General features: G+C 40.3%; 3 protein-coding genes across 6 annotated transcripts; 1 reads left to right on the top strand and 2 right to left on the bottom strand.

Annotated features, from left to right (window-relative positions):
* Nucleotides 1-2,625: 2,625 nt before the first annotated feature.
* Nucleotides 2,626-5,798, bottom strand: ran (RAN, member RAS oncogene family). Of its 3 annotated transcripts, none has more exons than XM_055033886.1 (7): nucleotides 5,703-5,798; nucleotides 4,734-4,791; nucleotides 4,505-4,589; nucleotides 3,644-3,769; nucleotides 3,362-3,549; nucleotides 3,105-3,275; nucleotides 2,626-3,007 (listed from the first exon to the last, which is right to left on the bottom strand). In XM_055033886.1, exons 2-7 carry the CDS (start codon nucleotides 4,776-4,778, stop codon nucleotides 2,963-2,965), a joined length of 660 nt encoding a protein of 219 aa, XP_054889861.1. In that variant the 5' UTR covers nucleotides 4,779-4,791; nucleotides 5,703-5,798; the 3' UTR covers nucleotides 2,626-2,962. The 3 variants fall into 3 exon arrangements, with proteins under 3 accessions (XP_054889861.1, XP_054889860.1, XP_054889862.1); XM_055033885.1 differs by lacking the exon at nucleotides 5,703-5,798 and adding an exon at nucleotides 4,992-5,195; XM_055033887.1 differs by lacking the exon at nucleotides 5,703-5,798 and adding an exon at nucleotides 4,911-4,961.
* A 794-nt stretch (nucleotides 5,799-6,592) lies between these two features.
* ndufs8b (NADH:ubiquinone oxidoreductase core subunit S8b) lies at nucleotides 6,593-11,626 on the bottom strand. Of its 2 annotated transcripts, none has more exons than XM_055034775.1 (7): nucleotides 11,579-11,626; nucleotides 10,297-10,345; nucleotides 10,156-10,221; nucleotides 9,461-9,550; nucleotides 8,850-9,022; nucleotides 8,567-8,695; nucleotides 6,593-8,438 (listed from the first exon to the last, which is right to left on the bottom strand). In XM_055034775.1, exons 2-7 carry the CDS (start codon nucleotides 10,343-10,345, stop codon nucleotides 8,307-8,309), a joined length of 639 nt encoding a protein of 212 aa, XP_054890750.1. In that variant the 5' UTR covers nucleotides 11,579-11,626; the 3' UTR covers nucleotides 6,593-8,306. The 2 variants fall into 2 exon arrangements, with proteins under 2 accessions (XP_054890750.1, XP_054890748.1); XM_055034773.1 differs by lacking the exon at nucleotides 11,579-11,626 and adding an exon at nucleotides 11,032-11,080.
* On the top strand, nucleotides 11,451-19,403 carry tbc1d10c (TBC1 domain family, member 10C). Its single transcript, XM_055034769.1, has 10 exons — nucleotides 11,451-11,559; nucleotides 11,745-11,992; nucleotides 13,536-13,635; nucleotides 13,794-13,901; nucleotides 14,618-14,724; nucleotides 14,923-15,037; nucleotides 15,357-15,422; nucleotides 15,718-15,907; nucleotides 16,030-16,187; nucleotides 16,825-19,403. The coding sequence occupies exons 2-10, from the start codon at nucleotides 11,856-11,858 to the stop codon at nucleotides 19,297-19,299; spliced, it is 3,456 nt and encodes a 1,151-aa protein (XP_054890744.1). The 5' UTR covers nucleotides 11,451-11,559; nucleotides 11,745-11,855; the 3' UTR covers nucleotides 19,300-19,403.
* Nucleotides 19,404-19,408: the final 5 nt, after the last annotated feature.

Raw genomic sequence — 19,408 nt, 5'->3', positions numbered from 1 at the left:
AATTTTGTTCGTTGTACGCAGAACTTGTTCGCCTTTTGCCACACTGTAACAAGAAATGGTGATGGGATTTTTACATTTTGTTTTTATTTTATTTTGTTTGTAGTCTGTCAAGGGCAAAGATTAGAAATTGACCATAAAATCTAGGTTTCTAATACATGAAGATGCTTTATCAAAACTAGAGCATCTTCATGTACACAACCTCTCAAGCTACTTGAAGTCTTTTTGAGGTCACTGTCCTACACAGTGAACCCTCTGGCTCGGTTTCAAATTCTTTTGCATTTGGGATTTTTTTTTTTTTGACAGCACCTTTACTCTTGCTACGCTTTACTGCAAAAAAACTGTTTTGTGGGTTGCTTGGGTAATTGTCCTGTTTCACATCAGCTACAAATGCACCACTGGTCTCCTGGTTGCTTCTCGGATTAATCCTGACCTGTCCTTGGTCTTTCATGATGCTGTTTGTTAACAAATGTTCTCTAACAAACCTCCATGACACATAACAGCTGAAATGTAAAAGGCTGTTTTATATTTAAATTACAATAACATGATAAAAGTTCAAAAAGCACAAATATTCTCGCAAGGTACTGTAGTTAATTTAAAGTAGCCGTTTCCAAAAGTTGAGTAGCAGTCCCACTGTGGATGGCAAAACACTATATGGAAAGTCCTGGGGCAATATTTGAAGTCTTTCAAAATAAGAAAGTCTTCAAAAGATTAGAATGAAATTTATGTAGGTATAATATTTCAACAATGTTAACATATGCAGAATTAAGGTCACTGGTTAATTTGTGATTGCTAACTAGAGAACATAATTTCATATAAAATGAGGAGATTAGCTAAACTGGAGCAATTTGTCTCACTAATGAAGGAATATATTCCTCCTCAACAACATGAATTCAGAGGGGAATAAAAATAAGCCAACTAAACTAGATCAAAGCCGTGCAACACTCCAGATTCCTTTGGTCTTCTCTTGAACAACAGAGGAGAAATACCACAAAGATCAGCCTTAATGTCTTGAGATAGCTTAGATCTTCCAACATTTTCAGCAACATGATTGTGGTGAACAGTGGAACTTGCTGCAGCAATGTCCCAGCAGATGGGGTTTATTAAAACCCTCAGGCCTCATGGGAGAATGAACAAACATCACAAGATACAGCTGTATTCAGTCGTTGTATTCTTCAGTTGCAATAAACACTAAAGATCATTTTCATTCATAGTAATTACATTTGACAAGAATCAAATATATACTTTTGCATCTGTGAACCCATTTTTTTGTAAATTACCGGCCCATTCACTTTGTTTTAACTTTTCTACTCAAGTTGAAAAATCTTTATTGGATTCCCATATCAATAACTTCTATCTACACACAGACTATCATTTTATTATGACCATTAAACTTATAATGTGCCTTCAGTGTTTGATTATAAGTAAGTCATTGATATCTTGTCAATAAATATTTAAATCAAATATCACAATTTACATTACAGTATATAGACAATAACTGATTGTGATGTTATAAAAATATTGCCTTCATTGAAAGTAAAAACCTGAATGTAAAAACAAGATTGTAAAAGAATTGTTTGTTTTTTTTCCCAGTCTTTTTTATTTACAGTCAGTAATTCTGCAAAAACCAAAGCGTAGAGGATGCAACCTGATTTTCGGTATTTTTTAGTGTCACCTGAACGCACCACTCATAGTTTCCAGACAAGTATCGATGCAGTAACAATAATACAACACCGTACCGCCATGTGACGCAAGGCTCATTTAAAAAGGCTTCTGGTTTCAAAATAAGATAAGAAACCAAACTGCACAACACGATCATGTTTTTCTTATTAAAACGTGATTGCGTTAGATGGACAACAAACTGCTTTAGGGTCTCACTCAGTGAATTGAGTAAAACCGGTTACACGGTGTTCAACATCCGTCTCCGTGGAAGACAATACACGTCACATTGAATGTGATCAGTCAAACTGTTACGTAATTCATTATAAGGGTTCAATGCGCAACGGAAAAAACCCCCAAGGATGCCAGTGACACCTAGTGGAGAGAAAAGTGAAACATCACTACTGTTAAAACCCAGAAACCAAACCGGTTGTGGAAAAAAACAAAAAACCATTTATTTCAGCTACAATTTCCCCATTCTGAATCATCTTTAAAGCAACACCACATCTTTTACAGCAAAATATAATATTTCTCTGTGGATTTAAAGGTAGAAGTTTATGCAAGCAAATTGTGTATTGCATTTTCAACAGTGAGGTCATTTTGGATACATTTGAGTTTCATACACATATAAAAGGGACTAATTTATGAGCACTGAAAACTGCTCACTATGTGGTTATTCCCTGGCACTGAAGTATGTAAACATGCAAGTATAACTTGCAAGCACAGCTCCTTTCTTTCCAAGTACGTCTTTGAAAAGCCTTTGTCCCCACAAAAACAACTGAGCAGTGTTCTCTGAGAACACAGTATGGAGTGAAGAGGAAGGGCTGAAATGGGATTCAGCCTGTTGAACAAACTAAATATCATGCCTTCATTTGCCCAAACAGAGTACAACTGAAATAACTTTTGCATAAATTTTCCTTTGGATATTCTAGGTCTGTGATCATATCTAAAATGACTGAGGCAAGGCAATTATGTTATACTGAGAATGTTTTTATTCAAAGTTTATTCCCCTTAGTGCTTCCAGTACACCGTACAACAGCATTATGTGAGCTGGATATGTGCAGCGGAGGAGGGTGCTTGACGACGAAGAGAGCAGCATGTTGCCATGCCAAACAACACTAGGGAGGGTGTGTCATACAGTGAAATTAGAACCACAACTTTTGCACCAAGTTTTTTCTCTTAAGTTTTAAAACGAAAAATTCAAAAATAAAAAATCTGAAAAGGGATTTTACAGTAAAGGGGGAAAAAACTCAAACTTCCTGTCCACAGCCGGGGAGGGGTGAAGGGAGGGAAATCAGAAAACAGGTTAGAGGTCATCTTCTTCATCTGGGAGCGCTGTCTGTGATGCAACCTGGAAAACGAAAGTTAGTTTTAGCTTCAGGTTGGAATGGCTTTGACGAGCTACAAACGATCAAATTTGCATCACAAAAAACACATTTAAGACTTACTTGAAGCTCTTCCTCATACTTGGCGGCAAGGGACGGGTCCATCTGGACCTCTGGGGGAGCCAGGGCTGGCATAGCCACAAACTCCAAGTTGGGATCACCGATCAACTTCCTCGCTAGCCACAGGAAGGGCTTCTCGAAGTTGTAGTTACTTTTGGCAGAAATGTCATAGTACTATGGAGAGAGTACCCACAAAAGACAGACTTAGACCCAATAACCACTCAACAAACTCTGAACGAAAACAGGAAAGCATTCATCACCTGCAGGTTCTTCTTGCGGTGAAACACGATGCTCTTGGCTTTGACTTTCCTGTCTTTGATGTCTACCTTGTTGCCACACAGAACGATGGGAATGTTCTCGCACACACGGACCAGGTCACGATGCCAGTTGGGCACATTCTTGTAGGTGACTCGGGAGGTGACATCAAACATGATGATCGCACACTGGGCTGTTAAGAAATAAAAAAAGATCAAGATGACGCACTACACAAAGAAAGAGGCCAGCCTAACTGCATCCAAGCTGTTTTAGGGGTGGTTTGGTACCTTGGATATAGTAACCATCTCTCAAGCCTCCGAACTTCTCCTGACCGGCCGTGTCCCACACGTTATACTTGATGGGTCCTCTGTTGGTGTGGAACATCAGCGGGTGCACTTCTACTCCCAGAGTAGCTATAAATGAAGACGAGTTGTATGAGAAACTTGAAACATTTTCAGGATTTGGCATGTGTGCATATTTCAAAGCCTGTATAGATAAAACAAGTCTGGCTTAATGAAGCAACTCAATGTGCAGCTCTATTTCAGAGGGAAGAGGTTCATTTTTTTTCCACCAGGTCTTGAATATTGCCTTCGATATTCAAGCTTTGCTGGGGGATAACCGATCTGTTTTACCAAGCCTTCAAACTCATATGAAGAGATTTGTAGAATATTTTCTGCCCATTTGCACCATCTTCAACTGAGTTTTATGTATTTAAAATTTGTAAGTCCAATTTTCTCCCATTTTGATTCATTTTTAAATTTAAGGATCTTAAATCTGGCTTAGAAAATAGTCAAATTTAGTGACATTTACTTCATAAATCCATCTTAATATTTTAGCAGGTCATTGTTATAATAAAACCTTTTGCCTCCTTAAGACCTTAAAGTAATTGTTTTATTCTTAATAACTTGTAAGAGCAACTGTGAACATGGGAAAGTCTAGATCTTTTATTTCCAGACATGAAACAGACCCTTAAGTAACTTTATATATATTTAGTGCACTAAAAGTCTAGCATTTATGTTCAAGCAGTACTGACATCACCGAGACACTTACAAGAATATTTATAAAAATACAAATGACATCACCAGACAGAAATGATCTGTATATTGTTTTCTGACTTCTTCATGTGAACTTCATGTACGAGTACTCACCAACATATTTCTTCTCAAACTCTCCTGTAATGTGTCTCTTCACAAAAGTCGTTTTTCCTGTGCCTCCATCTCCAACCAACACCAGCTGAGGGGAACAGATAGTAGTTAGTCCAAACTGGCTAGTACCGGTTCACAACTGCTAACCCATGACTGCCTCGACATCCCCATTAGAATCCCTCACCTACAGATAAATCAGAAAATAATTGCTACCATTGAGTCGAAAGCTTACCTTAAACACCGCCACAGGTACGCACTGTCCCATAGAGTCAGCCATGGTTGCGACTTTTCTGAATTGAGAAAAAACAGGGCGGGATGGTCAGTTTGCATCTTGTCCGTTATCCCCCCCAGTTGATCATGCTAGGCTAATCGCGTTAGCAGCTACCCATTTTATTTATTTTAATCGCACCTCTAAAACAATACTGAATCCATCAACAACGAGGGTTTTGGGTGGTTCGTTTAATGTTTGAGAAATCAGACTGCTACATACACAACTTCTTCTAGCATGTTCGATCCCCGCTAACGTTCCGACACGCAACAAACGCGGCGTTACGTTAACGTTAGTGCGTCTAGCCTCAAATTGTCTCAAATAACACAGCGTTCTGCACCCAAATGCGAGGCAAATATTTCAAACTTCATCTCGGATGCGTGTTTAAACATCCCCGGGTAGCTAACTAGCTTAGCAGCTAACCAACTGCTGGCGTTAGTTTAGTGCGCCATATGACGAGCGAGCGCACTTTTTCTTGTTCGAGTGGAACAATCAGCCTGAAGAAGCAGCTAATGTGTTCCACACTGCGGCTAACTTTAATCATCATCAACAGTTCACTAACTGTATCAAGACTACTGTCCAAATTCAGAATATACGTTTTGAAAAATAAATAAACGCAAATAAATGGATGCCAACAGTTATAAAGAACAAAGCAGTGTTACGAGAGATAGCCATGCATGCTAACATGTTACCATAGCATGGGCATGGAAGCCATTCTTTCATACACGCTAGCGGCTAACTTAGCTAGCAAGTAGTTAGCACACAAGACAAAAAACATCGATGGCTTGATTTAGCTTTTCGTGTGGCAACAGCCGCAACGGCTAAAGACTCCAATGAGCACCTGAAAGGTTTCGCCTGCTCTGTCTGACTTTCTGCGCAAATATAAAGTTGAAGTTTAGGCCGAGCCGCAGTGAGGAAGGAAAGTAGACTCACCGGTGTCACTACGAAGAGAGGAAAGAGTAAATGGCTGCTGCGTTCGCGGGAGATTCAGCGTGGACTATGAGTCAGTTTCCGCCCTGGTCACGTGACAATGCAGCGGCAAATACGTATGAGAAGCGTTCATTCCACACATTGTTGCTCAAGTACAAGTAAAAATCTGAAATGACTCAATTTAAAGTAAAAGGGTATTTGGTTAAAAAGCTAATGAAGTACTGAGCATGAAACACACACAAAAAAATAAAGCTATTTGAAATGTTGGTACTTCAACTGCAATAATAATGTCGTAACCACAACAATAATAATAACATTTTTAAAGTCATAAACTCATACAGAGAAACTTTTGTTCCCCAATATGAAACTAATACTGCACAATATTAGAGCAGGCAAATACAGTCTTCCAACAACAATTTATGTTTGCTCCATTTCCATATGACACAGCAGGCTTAACATATAGAAACTAATAATAAAGCAATCAAGTGTGTGTCTGAACAAATGGTCTGACTGCATTTTATTGCTATGAAGTGGATAGAATCAACAAAATAAGGAGGGAATTAGATTGTATGTAATCACATAAAAAAATGATGCGCCTGTCATGGAAAGTGCCTTGAAATGTTTGGTGTGAAGTCATACAATGAAGTAAGCTGACTTTTATGCTTGAACTCACAAGCTGCCTTTAAAAGTCATAAACATGACATAACACCTGTCACGAACATGAGTAATACATGAATATTTATGACTGTTGTCATAAACCTTTGCTTTAATAACAAAAAGCTACATAATTTTTAAAGTGTAATCAGTAATACGTTTATAACAAATTTATGTCAGATCATGATTTCTTGGTTAATGTCAATACAAAAATATTTTGAATAATGTCAACTCTGTGTTAAAAGTGTTATAATTTACCAAATGACACCTAAAAATCAATGCATCATTTCATATCATAAATTCAAACAGTCATGGTTTAAGATCTGCTTTATTCAAGTGGACTAAAAAGCTTTCATGCTTTATAATTACTGACATAAGTTTAAGTTATACAATCAAAATATATATATCACTGTGTCACAGTAATTCCTCTATAAAGACTGCAAAATTTCACATAAAACAGATTAAAAACAACACGGCTAGGCCAAAAATAATGTATTAATGGGGGTAAAAGTAAGAACTTTGCATTAGAAAACAAACTACAAAAATGTCACACTTCTGTTTTGCATCAAAGAAGTAAAAAGGGAGGCTTCTTAAATCAGGGGTATTCAAATTATTTGACACTTGGGCCAACATTGTCAACCTGTCTTTAGTTAAAAACACAAGAAACTGTGATCATTTAACAAGTAAAAACAAATATATATTTTTCACAAACTAATTGCAATATTATAATGAAACAAAAATAATATGAGTTTTGTTGGGAAAACATCTGATGTCTTAACTGTTTGCGGTCAACTGATTTCTATATTCTTTGTTTAGGAAAGAATATAGAAAGATCCCTCTTTTCCTCAAAAATGCTTGATCGACTTAGCCATATTTAATGAAACTTGCTATGAATAAGCTGGATGTTTGTCATCCTGTATAGTATGTGACTAAAATTAAAGCAAAAGGCAATGTACATAAAAGACAAATATAGAGTTTAACTTTTCCATTTTAAAAAGATTTGAACTGTCAGTGAAGACCTCGCCATAAACAAGTTTTGAAAGTGACCGTCTGCATCACTTGCTTGTGTTAATACCAGTAGTGCCATCCTTGGAATAAGGAATGTCCAATTCATTATTAAAATCTGGTAAGATGCTGATGAACTGTGACATGCTTCATAAATAAATATATATTTAAATAAATGCAATCAACCAATTAATTAGCACTTGGAAATACTCACTGTAGTCAAATTAAACGTAAAGAATGCAAAGTGGGTATTGCTCCAATTAATTGGACTAAACAGCTGCAAGAAATAAAAAATATTTAATAAAGTTAACAGTGGAAAACATCTTACATCAGCTTAATAGAAAGCAGAAGGATTATAATCTGAAACAATGGCATAAATTCACGTGGTCTAATGAGTCCAACCTGGCCCTGATTCAGAGTGATGAACGCATTATATTAAGAGGAGGAGTGAATAAGTTAATGAATCCATCATAAATAGTGTGAATCAGTTATAAAAAGGCAAGCTGACCACCCAAATGTGTTAACTGACCTTTTTTCCATAAAAAGATTATTTCTTTTCTGGTGGCAGGTATATTCTAACATAACAGTTTTAAGACTATTAATCATCATTTTCACACATGGGTGGAAATGATGTCCACCCAGGACTTAGCTCTGGCAAGAAATGTCCTTAAGACTTAATACCATCCTCCATGTAATGTCTTAAAACTTCCACTTTGTTTGAGAATAGTTTGTTATAAGCTCACCGATACATTAAAATTATGAGCCATAGTCACAGCTAAAAGTAGGTCAGTAAAATAATACAATATTTTTCACCAGGCAGTGTATAATTTGTGCGTATCTGCAGCATGGCTTCAGTGTTTACCCCTAATTCACTTTTGCCTCAGAGAGGCTCCATGTAGCTATTTCTTTTATTGCATATATATGCTGAAATGTTACTGATGATGCAGTTCATCTGTAAAGATAATCAGCCTGTATGTTGGCTGCTATCTCAGCCTCCCATCGGTCTCCATTGTTGAGCAGCTTCTCTTTGTTGTACAGCAGCTCCTCATGAGTCTCTGTAGCATATTCAAAGTTTGGCCCCTGGGGAAAGAATCAAATGAGAAAACTGACGTTCAGGGTAATATGCAGTCTATCCCTCTTAGATAACACCTCTTTTGTCAGGGGTTTGTTTGAGGCAAAACAGAAATACAAAAATACACTTTTCTCACCTCAACAATGGCGTCAACAGGACAGGCTTCCTGACAGAAACCACAATAGATGCACTTGGTCATATCGATATCATACCGTGTAGTTCTCCTGCTGCCATCAGCTCGAGTCTCAGCTTCAATAGTAATGGCCTGAGGAGAAAAACAAAATGGCCAATAGTGGAATGACCTTTTTTTTTTTCTTTTGCTGATAATTAACAGAATAGCCAGTGCTATAAAGAGAAGTCTTATAGAACTGTAATCAGTAAATTTTTGAAATTCAATGTATGACTACATTCTTGTTTACCTGAGCAGGGCAGACGGCTTCACACAGCTTACAAGCAATGCAGCGCTCCTCTCCATTGGGGTACCGGCGGAGGGCGTGCTCGCCACGAAACCGTGGTGACAGCGGACCTTTCTCAAACGGGTAGTTGATGGTAGCGGGCTCACGGAACAGGTAGCTCATGGCCATCGCCAAACCTGCAATGAATTATCACCAGAGTGAAGAAAGGATTGGTGATGACCTTAATTGATGCACTTTTTAATTTAACAATTGCATCAAAAAAGGAGAAAATCTAAGATTACAACAGCATATTTTTATGAAAAGCTCTAGAGAAACCTCTGTGGATTCATCTTTGATTGTCTGTGGCAGCAGGGCGTCCTTCCCCTCGTCGAGTCAAATTAATTAAAATTATTTTCTAATTAAAATGCATTGAGCATCTTAAGCTACGAACAGACTCAGAAGCTGTGTTCATCACTGGGTGAATATTTGCAGTGAGCAACAAATCAGCTTTCCCTACACAGTGAGCAGCTGTTTAAGTTAAATGTTGGTCTTCTCATGACATTTGATGAGAATATACAAATTTTAGCATGAATCGGGTCATGTGCCCAGAAATCACATCAGCTCTGAGCTCTGACCTCTGAAAAGCTCGGTCCATAAGAGGGTTGTTGCTGCCCGGTCAGTGATGGACCTCAGGTCAGTTGGCTGCTCCTGGGCATTTACATACTCTAAGAGAAGAGAAAATAAATAAATATGTGGTTAGATCATCTGTTTGCTTTGGTCATTTTTCCTAAATACGACTAAAGTATACTCGAATGCATCCTTAGGATGCATTCAGCATTTCTTGGTGAAAGTGTCAACCAACAGTCAGTGTTGAAGTAGTCAGACTTCCTACTTCAACACAAAAACTGATGTAAAATTAAATACGTGCTTTTTATCCAGTCTGACTTGAGCAATTTTTCACGTAAATAAACTTTATATGTATACTGTATTTTTTAAAAAATCCCAAAAGAACTCTACAGTTATACATGCAGTAAAACAAAGTAATAATAGAGGAGAAAATATAAATATTTGACTTTGCAGCAAAGTAAAATATTTACATTAAAAAGGCAAAAGCCATGGACCTTAGTTACAGAGAAAGGGAAAATCGAGGCCTTTAAAATCAAATATTTTCTTACCAACTGCAAATGTTGCACTATTTTACCATATGTGGGTCAGTCATGTGAAATCTCAATAAAATACAGACAAGTTTTGTAGTTGAAACATGACAAATGTAAAAAGTTGACTTTACTTCCGTAGTGCACTACTGTACAGTGTACTGTCCAGTACTTACTGTAGCCTTGTCTCGGCGCGCTAATGCTAAGCGTGCGCGTAACACCAGAAGCATGTCCAAATGCGCCTGGAGAAGCACAGACACGAGGTGAGCCCACATGATTTTAGCACACATGCATGTTATCATGATGTGGTTTAGTACCTTTCTTCGAGTAGCAGTGTAACAGACGCAGACTGAGTGCAGCAGACATCTGATTAACAGAGAGTCAGAAAACAGAACATGCAAACAACAACGACAACAATGGTTGTCACAATCTCAACAGTGACAATATAGATAAACTCAGTTAATCAAAACTGAGTTTATCAACTGGCGCTCTGCAGGCAGGCCAGCAGAGCGCCAGCTGAGGACAGCCCTGCTGTAATCTGCTGTATGACACATTCGCGGCACGCCGGAAAAATAGGAAACTAGACGTACGAACTGGGTTTTAGGGTGTCCTTTGATTATAAGCCAATTACCACCATGACGCAATTTTACGTGAACAAAAATGACAACAAAACGGTAAATGTATTATTTCTTCAAGCGTAAGCAGCATGTAAGAAGAAAACTGCAGCTATTATGGTTGTTGTAGCGATTAAACCAAGTTTTGGAGGATATTTTGTTCTTTTGAAGACGGACTGAATGATGCACATAAACACTTGGCCCAACATCGCTTAATTTACCGTTACGCTTTCTATTTACGTTTTTCAGGTAAAACGTGTTTGTAAGTCCACTCTAAAACTGGTACTTTGCTCTTACGTCGCTTCTTCCCAGTTGTAGAGCTGAAAATTTTAGGTCTGTTTGACAACAGAAAACAAACCACATATATTCAGCATTTCTTGGTGAAAGTGTCAACCAACAGCGACTGTACAATTAATAATAATCTTTAACAGCACATACCTCTGGAGAGAGATTAGTGATGAACTCCACCGGTCCCTGAACTGCGCAGTTTTAGAAATGCTGCGTTCAAAGCGGCTCGTTTATTCCCCTTTCTCTCTGAGTCACAATCTCTTCACCCTGTTAACCTTTTGACATTTCCCCCTTAATTTGTACTACTTTTGACACTACATATATTTGCAACGCAGCTATTTGGCAATGCAGTAGGAAATGATATTGAAAACCTTTTTAAAAAGAATATTACCCTCTTTTTTTGTTTACAAATGTGTCATGCTGCCAAAGTAATATTAGTTTCACTTCCACAAATATTTAGGATCTTACAAAAAAAAAAAAAAAAAACGTTAATAAAGAACCACAGTGTGTTTCAGAGGAAAAGTGAGTCAACGAATTGGCAACTGTAACAGGCAAGGGCGGTGTGCAGATTAACAGCAGTAAATAGAGAGAGGAAGTTCATCTTCTGCTTCCATTTCTGGAAGACCTCGCTCTGCACCTTCTGCAAACAAATACACAATAATGGAGGGAATCTGAAAGGTATTTACATTTAAATTACATTTCATTTGATGGTGTGTCTGGTTGAATGGCAGGAAGTCAACACTCTATTAACTTCCTGTTAAAACTCTCCCAACCCTTAGTCAAGTGCGTGACAGAGAAATAGCAGCAGAAGAAAAAAACATGTAGAAAACAGGTAGATTACTGACTGCTATCACTTGTTTCAGATGGGATTATTACTCCTCAAGATGCGCAGCCCGACTACCATGAACTCTTCATGACTGGGGATACCTTTACAAAGTGAACCACGAGAGCCTCCGTCTTTCTGTGCTGCGAAGATGTTGAAAGCATCGAGTCAACCCCACAGGCATCAGAGTGAGGAGGACAGCTCTGGGTCGGATGCCGGATCAGAGGTCAGTCTTGAACCAGAGACGGACCGGTTTGGCTTCATTCTGACCAATGGATCCACAGCTGGGTGAGTTACACTTGCAACTGGAGAACTGCTACTCTACTGTCAGGAAGAGTTATACTGCTATAAAAATCACATGCACCGCTTAAGGAAATAAGTCAAGTTCAGATACAAAAATTAAAAACACTCAAAATAAAAGCTCTGATTAATTGATATATAAATAATTTGCAAAATAATTTAACCTGCTTGAATTCATGAGGGTCATATATTCTCCCTCCATTGTAATGATTTCTCTTTTCTAATTTAATGATACAAAAGTTCCTTGCTTTTTTTTTGAACAAAATATAATAAAAAGGTTCAGACTAGCAGGATCAACTTGAGAAAACGTGTACGAAGGGTTCCCGGAGTGACAAATAACTTATTTTTGTCTTCCCATGGTGAGACCAGGAAGTTATACCAGGCCACGTATCTGAGGACTGATGGGTTAATGCAATAGAGAAACATCTGTATCCTGCACACTAAAAGAGAGAGAAAAAAAATCAACAAAATATGTTTTGCACAATAAAATGGCAAAGGCACAAAGGGGGCAAGAGTTAATGAAGATGAACTTTTTAAGATAATAAAGGGAAAATGCACCACCTGAAAACAAAGCACAAACAAATAACGTATTATTTGATTTTTATTACAGATAATTATCAAATTATTATTTGCAATGAAAACCATTTTAGGTCTTTTTTTTAATATTATTACGAGAAAAGATAGAAGCTAGAGATAGAAGATGACTTCTATAACACTTTATTCATTTAAAGAACAAACAAAAAGCTTGTCAGATTGTTAGAACATAAACAAGCTCACAAAATATTTTCTACAAATGAGAATATGCCCACAGTAATGATTAACACTCAGTGTACATTTGAGCATTAAAAAAAATGAAAGAGATTCCCAGTTTATATACACTGTTTATAATTTCATGAATTTGCGCTTCTTTTACTTTCCAAACTATGAGTTTCTATGACACTGCCTGACAGCCTCCTTTCAGGCAGCTCACTGGCAGTGTGCAGCAACAAGTGGGGCGGGGGCAGCGCTGCATTATCTTATTTATTAAACAGTTTGGTGCATCTTCAGTGACTCTGACAGTTGCTCTAGCGTCTCACAAAAAGCATGTTAACGTGCAGGCAGAGTTCAAACAGGAGGTTTTAAGCCCTTGATAAAGTTTTATGCTGCAGCATCACGCATCAGAACTCTCACACTTTGTCACTTCACTGCGTCAAGTGAACACTTGACCCAGTGACGGTGGTAGATGAAGCAGTATCAAATCAGAGTAGGAGAGCCTGAGCAACCTGCTGCCCGTCATCTTCACATTTTCCCCATTGATAACATCCTGACCTGTTGCCACGGAGACGTCAAACTGCTAGCGTGTGGTTTTCCTGTTTCCTGCCTTGTTTTTCAGAGCTCCGCGTCTCTGTGCAGTGAAGGCACAGAGCAGCACTGCAGGCTGACTTTAAAAGCCCCCTAGAAATTAGTTCATAGGTTATCTTTTTTTCTTCTTCTTTGACGAAATGCGCTAAAACTACTCACTTGGTGTGTTTTGTGCTGTGTTGTGTGTCAGGAGTGTGGGCCCATCCCCTGAGCTGGTCAGGCAGAGGGAAGCCAAATGGATCAACATCATTGGCCAGTGGGACCGCATCTTGTTGAAGAAGAGCAGCAAGGTGGAGAGACGACAAGCACATAAACTCTTCTTTCGCTTGTCCATAGAATGATACAAAGAGAAGAATAGCCTTGTTTTTCTTCACTGTCACGACAAGCCAAATTGTTTGCTGTCAAAATGGCTTATAGGGATTCATACTGGGTCTTGATGTCTCTGCAGGTCAAACTGCAGTGCCAGAAAGGAATCCCCGCCTCGCTTCGAGCAAAGTGCTGGCCTCTCCTGTGTGGAGCATCAGACAGAATGAGACAAAATGAAAACCTTTATGAGGCAAGAGCTAATATGTTTTCACTGGAGTTAATGGTTTTTAGCAAACAGAGTTTTGTGGGGTTTTGGGGGTTTGCAACAAAAGCTGCATAGTTGTTGCAGGAATATGGCTGATATTTCTGCTGAGTAATTTGTGAGAAGCTGAAAATAATTTCCTGATTATTGTGATTTAAAAATGGAAACATGTTTGCGCTATATGGCACTTCTCTGAAAGTTAGCATAGCATTGAAAAGTTCATTTAGTTCTTTTTATTTTGTTGAAGGTCATCAATTTCAATCAATATCAGAAAACTTGACCTTATTATTGAATATAAAAACAACAGGAAATAATTCAAGCAAATAAGAATAGCAAATGATGATGACAGATGTGGATGGTGAGTACAAGAACCAAAAAATGAAACTATTGCTCTAGAGTCCAAATGTCCTTTTTCAGATTAAATTCTATTTAGAATCTCACTGAAAATCAAGATTAGAAGGGAAAATGGAGAAGAACAGAATCCAAATTTCTGGAGGCCCACGGTGACATTTCAGCATCCAGTGATGATTAATTAGGGAACTGTAAGAGATGGCCATAAAAATTAACTTGTGACCTTTAAAATCTATCACTATGTTTGCAGTTAATGTTTATTGTACAACAATCAATGTTCACTAAACTAGATAAATCAAGTTTGCCGTTTTATCTCTTTGTGACATTGGAATATGAATGATTTGTCATTTCAGTCTCTAGATTCACAGCCAGGTCTGCAGAGCTGGGTGGATATAATTGAGAGGGATCTGGACCGACAGTTCCCCTTCCACGAGATGTTCCTCTCCAAAGACGGACACGGGTAGGTTTGTTTTCTACGCATTGTTTCTGACAACTAGCTGCGAGCGGAGAACGACTTTATGACGCCTTTAGTTACTGCACCTGCAAGATAAATCATTGCTTCTTCAATTAAAACAGATAAATGTTTCTGATTAGTGAGAACACTTGAGATAACTGCTCTGCATGTGCTGTGTGGTTGATTATTGTGGTGTGTGTGCAGGCAGCGGGGGTTGTTCCGCGTGTTGAAAGCCTACACTCAGTTCCAGCCAGAGGAAGGTTACTGCCAGGCTCAGGGGCCAGTGGCTGCGGTGCTGCTGATGAACATGCCTGCTGAGGTTGGACCAAAATCACGTTTCTGTTCTGCAGACTAGGTGCAAGTTCACATGGAGAACAGTCACCCTGAAAGGGAGAATTATTTCTGTCAGGGCAGACTGAAGTTTTACTTTTACTCACTCATCTCATGCATGTGTCTTATTAACGGATGTTTTTGTTTTTCTTCAGTTTTATATCAAACATTTACTTAAAAATATCTGATATAGAGCAGTTTCCATGTGCCTGCTCTACCTTTCCACTCTTGGTTTTAGGGGGAGTATTTATGTTTACGAGCCAAACCTCTGGTCACTATATCCTGACATTCTTGTTCATGTCTGGCAGGAGGCCTTCTGGTGTTTGGTTCAGATCAGTGAGCAGTACCTTCCTGGATACTACAGCCCTCTGCTGGTGAGTGAACACTTAGTTTGGATGAGCAGTAAAGCTTCCTTCATGTTTCATCTTTCCAGATTTAAGTTTCAGACCCAAACAGATGAATGAATGATGCAAGGAAAGGTGGAGTGATGAATGGAGGACAGATGCAAAGGAAGACAGAGACATCTTTTAGAGTACTCTCGCATACCTTTCCAAATTGTTCTACAGGGAAACCTTTTTTCCTCCACTGCATCAGAGATTTCCAGGAGACACACCTGGTCAGCGTTAACAAGGTGTGGCTCTCTAACAGACAAACTGGTGTTTTGTGTAGGAGGGAGTCCTGTTTGACGCAGCCATCCTTTCCTGGGTCTTGAAGAAGACGTGCCCGGCTGCACACAAGCATCTCCAGCAGCACGGCGTGGAGCCGCTCATGTTCGCCACCGACTGGTTGATGTGTCTGTTCACACGTCACCTGCCCTTTAACACGCTTCTCCGAGTGTGGGACCTCTTCTTCTGCTATGGTGCGTCTACGTGTGTTTTTACACCAAAAACTTATTCAAATCGAGGCCATGTGAGTTTTATGTTTGCCACTGCAGTCGCTGTTGTGCATCCTTAGTGAAGTTCTCCCACCGCTGCCGTCCAGGTGTGAAGGTGCTGCTCCAGGTGGCGGTGGTGCTGGTGCGACGCGTCCTGGGCCGGGCCGAGCAGAGGAAGCAGTGTCCGGGCCAGATGGAGACTCTGGAGAGGCTGAGGGGGGTCAGGGAGCATGTCCAGGAGGAAGAGGAGACTTTTATAGCAGAGGTGAAACTGAAAAGAGTTAGCACTCCTTGTTTGTTCATTCCCTGCAGGGGAAATATACGTCAGGTTGCCAGTTTGTCACAGGGCAACACAAAGACAGACAGGACAAACAACCATGCACACAAACACTCACACCTAGGGAGAATTTAGAGAGACCAATCGTCTTTTTTTATTTATTTTTGCACTGTGGGAGGAAGCCACAGTGCAAAACATGCAAACACCATGCAGAAAAACCCCGGGCCAGGAATCGAACCCAAAAGGGCAAAAAGGGCTAAATAGAGGAAGTGTTTTTAAATAGTGATTTAAATGCTGCTTTTTGCTCAGAATTGGCTTAGTTTATTGTTGAGAAGAAAAAACACCGCTCGGACTACAGAAATGCATTACTGTTGAACCAGTATGAAAATGTATCAGATCAGCCTTTTCTGTAATAAAAAGTTGTCTTTTCAATAAGTAATATAATCAGGGACATTATAGATGAACCCAACAATAACTCTGCTATACTATCCTGATTTAAACTCAGTTGAAACTTTGCATTCAACTGCAATAAAACCACATTTTCCCCCCACTGCTGCTCTTTTGTTCTGCAATCATGAATCACTCTTCTCAGATTCATAGCTGCCTTCTCTCCTCCCTCATTCAGGTTTGTTCAGTGCCACTGTCAGGTAAAGACCTGGAGAAGCGGACGGAAAAGGAGTTGGGAAGGTGGAGGACAGACAAACCCTCATCTACGTTCGACCCACGGGGTCGTTGCTATGGGTATCGGATGGCGTGGGCGAGAACCCGACAGCAGAAGGAAGAACGTGAGCAGAAAGAGAGAGAAACGGGGAATCTGTCTGTTCCTCTTGCCCGCTCCGCCTCCACTCTTTCGCTCTCACCTGCCCTCCTGCACAAGAGGTTCAGGAAAGGAGGAAAAGGCAACGCTGGCGAGTGGGAGGCCGGCAACAAAGTTTCGAGGCATCTTTCAATGGGAGCGAAGGATGACTGGAGAAACTGGAGCGACGCAGAATTCAAGAAAAAAGTCCAAGACGTCAAAGAGGAGGATGCAGTTTCAGATGGACAGAAAACAGAAACGGAGACAAAACCAGCAGACGAAAATAAACGGGAAGAAAACAAAAGTCCGCCAATGGAGCACAAAGACGAGACAGCAAAAGTAGAAGAACAAACCGAGCCTGAAGCAGGAACATGTGAAAAGGAGGAAAGAAAAGAGACTGGAGAAAGCACAGTCATTTTAGAAAAGACAGAGGAGTCTCAATCTGTTGAAAATAATACCCAAACTGCAGAAGAATCAAATGAAAGTGAGCAGAAAGAGGAGCCGGGTGACACAAACCAACCACTGGTTCAGGAGGAGCAAAGTCAGGAGAGTGAGGCTGTAGACAGAAATGAGACTGAGAACCCAAAAGGTCTGCACACTGTGAGCCAATCGCATGTTACCGACGAGCAAAATAACAAAAACAATGAGGAGAGTGGGGATACAGAAATAAGCAGCGAGGCGGAGAATCCAGAAAAGCTGCAAAATACGAGTCAAACTTATTTTCTGAAAGAGCAAAGCAATGAGCCGCAGACTGAGGTGACTGGTACGCACGAAGAAGCAGAAAACAAAAATACAACCACCATGGAGGAAAATCACGCAGAGATTCAGAGAGAAAACACAAACGCCGAGTCTCACGCAGAGTCATGGGAGGAGCCAGCTGGCACAGAACCAGAAGCTGGTACAGAAACTGAAAATTCACAACAGCTGCCGCTGGACTCCATCACTGAGGTCACAGGAACAAGAAGTGAGACAAACCTGGATTCAGAATGTCACCGAGACCTGGATCCTAAAACGGACACAGAGCAAGAGCAAGAAGAAGTGATCACAGAGACACACAAAAGCCACAGCACTGAATCATTCATAGAAACAGAACAGACCGAGACAGAAACCGATGTCCTGGCAGAAAATGTGGCCGTGCAGGACCTACTAAACCTTACAACGACACAAACAGAGCAGGAAGATTCACAGACAGCGTCTACACCTGAACGCACCCTGCAAGAGGAGGAGAGTGATACCAAGACTGTGGCTGAAGAAGAAATTGGAGCAGGAAAGGATTGCCCTGGACAGGAAACAGGGGAGGTAGTTGTGCCTGTACATGCACAAAGTCAGGAATGTATTTCTAATCCAAAAGATTCAGAGGAATTACAAGAACCCAATCAGCCAGACGAGGAAGCTGCGGAGAGCCCACCACATCCAGAAGAAGGTGAGATTTTAACACAGGATGAGACTGAAGATAAGTCTGATCAAAAACAAATAAGCTCTTCTGAAGAGTCAGCAGCTGGTGCTGTGGAGAAAGCAGAAAGCACAGAAAATGTTCAAGAAAGCCAAGCAGGAGGGAATAATGTCCCCATTTCTTCTGCACCAACAAATACTGACAGCGACACAAAAACCCAATCCAAAGTTCATCAGGATGCAAAAGATCTTCCTGAACTTGACGACGGCAGCCAGGAGCAAAGCTCTGTGCGCCGCAGCAGTCGCTCCTCTGCTGATCACTGTCTGAGGAAATCCTCCGGCTCACGTGGCTCCAAGGTCACGCGTAGGCTTTCAGAGGATCTCTTCAGCGGTCCTGAGAAGACGAACCAATTCCAGTTCAGCGCCAGTCAACCAGAATTACAACCTCAGGAAGCACAATCAGAGCAAGCCGTTGCTGAAGTGACGGATGACGCGGGGGAGCGACAGGAGCAGCAGGCCGACGCCTCCAAGCGCTTCGGACTCTTCCGCAAACTCAAAGGGGAGCAGCCCAAAAAGGCCAAGCCGAAGAAGAAGCCCAAGATGCAGGTTCCCAAAATCTTGATTCAGGACTTCAGCGACGTGATGCCAGAGGACGAGCTGCAGGTCCAGGGAGACGGGGAGGAGAAGCTGAGCTCCAGGGAGAGGAGGAGGAGGCGGAGGGCGCAGGAGAGAAAGGAAAAAGAGGAGGAGAAGCTGAAAAAGAAGAAAGAGAAGGAACAAGAGAGGGAGAGAAGGAAACCGCAGACCAGAGGGAAAAGTTTTCAAGGCCAGAAGGAGAAGGTTAGCGATGATGTCGCTAACCTTCCAAAGACCACTAGAAATTCTGTTTCTTATGCTAAATCTTACTTTTAACAAAAACAGCTTCTGATTTTAGGTCATATTGTTTCCCTTTCTTGTTTGAGCTCAACCTTGGTTTATACTTGAACCTTTTCAGATGTACATAAATAATAAATACTGTTCA

Source organism: Poeciliopsis prolifica, unplaced genomic scaffold (genome assembly GCF_027474105.1).
Source record: "Poeciliopsis prolifica strain line A6 unplaced genomic scaffold, Auburn_PproV2 SCAFFOLD009, whole genome shotgun sequence".
Classification (NCBI taxonomy): Eukaryota; Metazoa; Chordata; class Actinopteri; order Cyprinodontiformes; family Poeciliidae; genus Poeciliopsis; species Poeciliopsis prolifica.
The sequence above is the reverse complement of the archived record's forward strand: the minus strand, read 5'-3'. Positions and strand labels throughout refer to the sequence as shown.